Genomic DNA, 4529 nt, shown 5'->3' on the forward strand with positions numbered 1-4529 from the left:
AAAGCTTGTAAATATAAACGTTTTATGTATTTATTATTTAGATATCACAAGCTACTGAATGATTTTTTAATGCTAATTTTTAGTCGTAGTCTTTATGGTGTCAACTTCAATTAGAAGGAATAAAACAACCATTGAATCCGATATATTTCATATATATACATACATATATATATATATATATATATATATATATATATATATATATATATATATATATATATATAAGTAAAGCCAGTATGAGGTTGTTTTTGTCTAACTTAATAAGGTGTGATGTAGTGCTTTAGATTATGACATCATTAAACAAATACTAAAAATCTCATACATAGAGATTTGTCAATATGTGCATATATAGGAAATATAAGAAAACGAGCCGGCCCGCGGCATAACATACGCCGCTATTTAGTTGTTTCTAATTTTCAATAATTCATAATTTGTGAATTCGACAGTACCAACGCTGACACTGAAAATATTTCTTTAAAACACTATAAGTAGCTCGTTAAGGACCATAACCCCCCCCCCCCTTCCTTCCCCCCCCCCCCTCCCCCCCCCCCCTACGTTTAAAATCGTTGGCTCTGCTTGTAAACATTTAGAGTGAACACAGCTCACTAAAACCATGTAGGGGTGGGGAGGTAGGGAGAGCGTTTGCAGCTTGTTTTCTAACGGCTCGAAGAGGAGAATTATATATATAGATTCTTAGTTTGCATGAAGCTTTCTACAAATTCGAGATAAAAAGCCTTACTTTGTATCGTCTGCATTAATAGAATTGTTGCAGCGAACTGAAATAATTCCTGGAATAATAGCAACTGGTATATAAAATTTCGTATTATTTTAAAAATTAAAATACCTCACCATATGTTTATTTTATTGTAATCACGACAGAGAAGCGCACTTCAAATTAATAACCAAATTTGATATTATGAAGCACCATCTTATTTTATATCAACAAGAAACATAATTCTAAAAGTCAAATAACCGGTTACGTTGCCATAAGTAATAGAGAGGGTGTTATAGTTTCAATTATTTTAGTTAGTTTAAATTTTATTCATTTGAATAAATCTACACAGAACCTCCACACGTACTCCTAATAGTACTACTATCCTTAAAATGCAGTCATAGAGATCATCACTCCCTTGCTGCCTCTACATATTTTCTTATTCTATCAGTCACAAACATAAAGCGTTAATAATTCATTTTATTTCATAGATCTTTTATTGCCACTAAGCTCATAATGTTTTGGTTAAATAAATTTAGCCTTGACTGGCAAAAAAAGTCGGAGGTCAGGTATAAATAATAAAATAACTACGTAAAAAGAACTGAAAAGCCATTTTATTTTCAATTATTTACTACAAAGTAAATCAAAATCTTCTTTTTATTGTCATTCCGTATGGTTTCCATGACCTTTTCGTGCATGGGAATCGACACAGACAACTGAACAAAAAATCTAACAAAGTAATGTCATATTGTCAAACCCAATCAATTGTGATCAATGATACATATAGATATATTATTATCTGTCCTTGAAAATTGACACATCTGCAACAAGTACTGCATATGAAAAGTATATATAAAAAAACACTATCAAAGACTAAATTGTTAATATATGTCCGTTATTCATTAGCAAGCGATTGAAAGAAAAAGTGGCCGCCATAAAAAACGCAATAGCTTATAGTTTTCCATATTTGATATATTTTGTTTCAGTGATACCATTGAAGCTACTTCGATCAATCTTAATAGCACAATCATTTTGAGTTACACAAAAAATTTTTGCCAATTATTATATAGGATGTTATATGTATGTGGGTGGAAAAGTTACGTATAGTTTAATATTAGTGTGTGAATGTCCTATTGCATAATATTAATGTAAAAAGCATTATATTAACATACAGTTAATTAAACAAAAGCAGAGGAACGTGATCTGAAGCTGTGCTCAGAAATTTAATCAATAGTCGAGTATTGACCTATTGGAATGATGTAACAGTCGATTAACTGTAGCTCGCATAACAAACTCAGAATCTAATAATTCGCTCAAATTTGAGCTCCTTTAACTCATTTTTCCTTTTTACCATTGAAGCCTATTTGTCTATATTTAACACACAATTATTTGAAGTTATAAAAATATAAAGATTGCCAGCTATTATATAGGATGTTCTGTTATAAGTATATGGAACAGCTAAGTACGCCTCTAGTTTGATAGTAGTATGTGACCATGTTACTCCATATATTGCAGTAAAAAAGCATAATATTAAGATACAGTTTATGAAACAATAGTAGAGGCATGTGATCTGAAGCTGTGCTCAGAATTTCAATCAATGATCGAGTAGTGATCTATCGGAGTGATGTAACCGTCGTTTAACTGTTCAACCTGTTCTGACGTCAGCTGGCCTTCTATAGCCTTAGCACTTTGATTCAGATGACGAACGCTTGATGCCAGCGAGACTTGAACATCTACCACGCTGTAGTGCCGCTCCTGTGCGTGTAAGGTCAAGATGTCCCCAACGTGTGTCTCACTTTGTTGATGACCCCGTGTGTCTGTGGGTTCAGTGTAGTGGGTCAAGGTCAGGACATCCTGAACTTCGCTGTACTGGTGTAGGTTAGACAACTCTAGTGTAGGAGAGGGACGATAACTCTCGCTGTCTTGTACAGGAGTTACTTCAACATTCATGTAGCGGTCTCTATCAGTTTCTCTGTTATTGAAGTAGCATTTGTCGTAATGTACAATAGGACGACGAAACCGTGCAGTGCATCTGTTCACTGGATGTCAAAAACTGTCATTGTATAATCTTAAAAATAAGAGTTGTATAGATTATCTATTAATTAATAGACATGATATCCAACTAATGCAGGCGACCACTTACTTTTTTTATAATGAGTCACCAGACAGACGAGGACAATAATCAATATCAGGGATTTGGTTGCCATGGTTATTAAAAATATGACAACCAACCTAAAACTATTTGTGTTTTCTGTGGAATATACACATCGTTTTTTTTTATTTCATTTGTTTCATTTCTTTCTTCAAAATCATATTAATAAATATCTGACAAATATTTTGGAAAACAACTTAGTAAATTTTAGTAATATCATCGTTTATTTGTAATTTTAACTTTAAATTAGTTTAAAATACCAGTAAAAACAATAAATAGACATGCCGTAAATAATATTCCCTGTCTTAAAATTGGTGTAAACAAAACGTCCCTACTCTATACAAAGCATACCTGTTGTACAATTACAGAGAGTCGATGAATCGTTGAGAGTCCAAGCTGAAATTACAATTGTATGTGAATATTTTAAGTTCAATTCATGTTACATTGTGTTACATAAAACATCAAAAAATCATCGTTAATATAAAAATTATAATAATGTTTTTCTTGGGTCTAAGAAAAATTCACGAAATACATTGCGCGAATGCTATTTGCCAGAAAAGTGATTTCACGAATGGACACTTGCTCGATTGCGACAAATACCCGAAAGTACACTTGTCCGAAGGCGAAATACTGCATCCTTGCTATTTTATTCCGGGAAAACTTCCGACTTCCGTTTTTCTTAAATATTTTATTGGTTAGTTGGAACGGGGTTTAATGCAATGTTACAGCGTAACCTTTTTTTAAACCATCGTTCTAGTGGATTAGTCAAGATAGGCCGTCACATGACAACCAGTTTAATTCGCATAAACTGTGGCATTTAGATTTATGTTTACCCAGATTCCATTTATCCTTAAATTAAAAACTTAAAAATGATAACTTTATATATATATATATATATATATATATATATATATATATATATATATATATATATATATATATATATATATATATATATATATATATATATATATATATATATATAACAAAATAGTTTTGGGACAAATATTTAAGCTACAACAACATCCATATTTTTTTTTAAATTGATAGGTGTTAGCGTCTTTACAGTAAGTTTTGCGAGGCCATTTTGAGAAATTCAAGTCTAGCATTGGCGAACATACGAGAATACTTGTATAAGCTGCATTAATATGGAAAACACAAGAACACGACACTGGCTGAATTCAATATGAAGTCGCAATTTGCGTCTGCAAGGCTAAAGTAGAAGTAACACTGATTGATTGATTGCAATAAATATTCATTATTAAGTTTTGTGTGTGTGTAAAACATATTTTAATGTTCTTATTGTGTTTAAATACTGTGATGTTAATGCTCAGTTCATTTTGTTCGTGTACAAAATGAACTGAAAAAAGCAGAAGTAATACTTATTTGAAGTAAACATTCATTACTACGTTTTCATAATATCAAATGGTCCCACCCAGAGTTTCCAAAAACCTCGGTATTTAAACGAAATATCTTTTGAAAAAAAGAGAAGAAATTCACAAAGAATAATGTTTGGTTTCAAAGGAAGGCGGCCTTTTAATTTAACAAATGTGTTATGTCACAAAGTTCACCTACTTGAATTAGTCACAGAGGAGAAAGGTTGAATTGATGTTCTCATTGTAGAATCTGACATCATATGTGTTCAGTAATATTGTAATTATTAAG

General features: G+C 31.6%; 1 protein-coding gene across 1 annotated transcript; it reads right to left on the bottom strand.

Annotated features, from left to right (window-relative positions):
- Positions 1–2302: 2302 nt before the first annotated feature.
- Positions 2303–2953, bottom strand: LOC131941035 (uncharacterized). Its single transcript, XM_059300021.1, has 2 exons — positions 2856–2953; positions 2303–2751 (listed from the first exon to the last, which is right to left on the bottom strand). Exons 1-2 carry the CDS (start codon positions 2917–2919, stop codon positions 2303–2305), a joined length of 513 nt encoding a protein of 170 aa, XP_059156004.1. The 5' UTR covers positions 2920–2953.
- Between the last annotated feature and the right edge of the window lie 1576 nt (positions 2954–4529).

Source organism: Physella acuta, unplaced genomic scaffold (assembly GCF_028476545.2).
Source record: "Physella acuta isolate Inbredline_101_S28 unplaced genomic scaffold, ASM2847654v3 ptg000027l, whole genome shotgun sequence".
Classification (NCBI taxonomy): domain Eukaryota; kingdom Metazoa; phylum Mollusca; class Gastropoda; family Physidae; genus Physella; species Physella acuta.

Bases quoted from the DNA above. Each gene is read 5' to 3' on its own strand.
- LOC131941035 (XM_059300021.1), bottom strand. From the start codon at position 2,919: ATGGCAACCAAATCCCTGATATTGATTATTGTCCTCGTCTGTCTGGTG. The intron at 2,752-2,855 runs GTAAGTGGTCGC...TTTGACATCCAG, and splicing joins GGTGACTCATTATAAAAAAA to TGAACAGATGCACTGCACGG.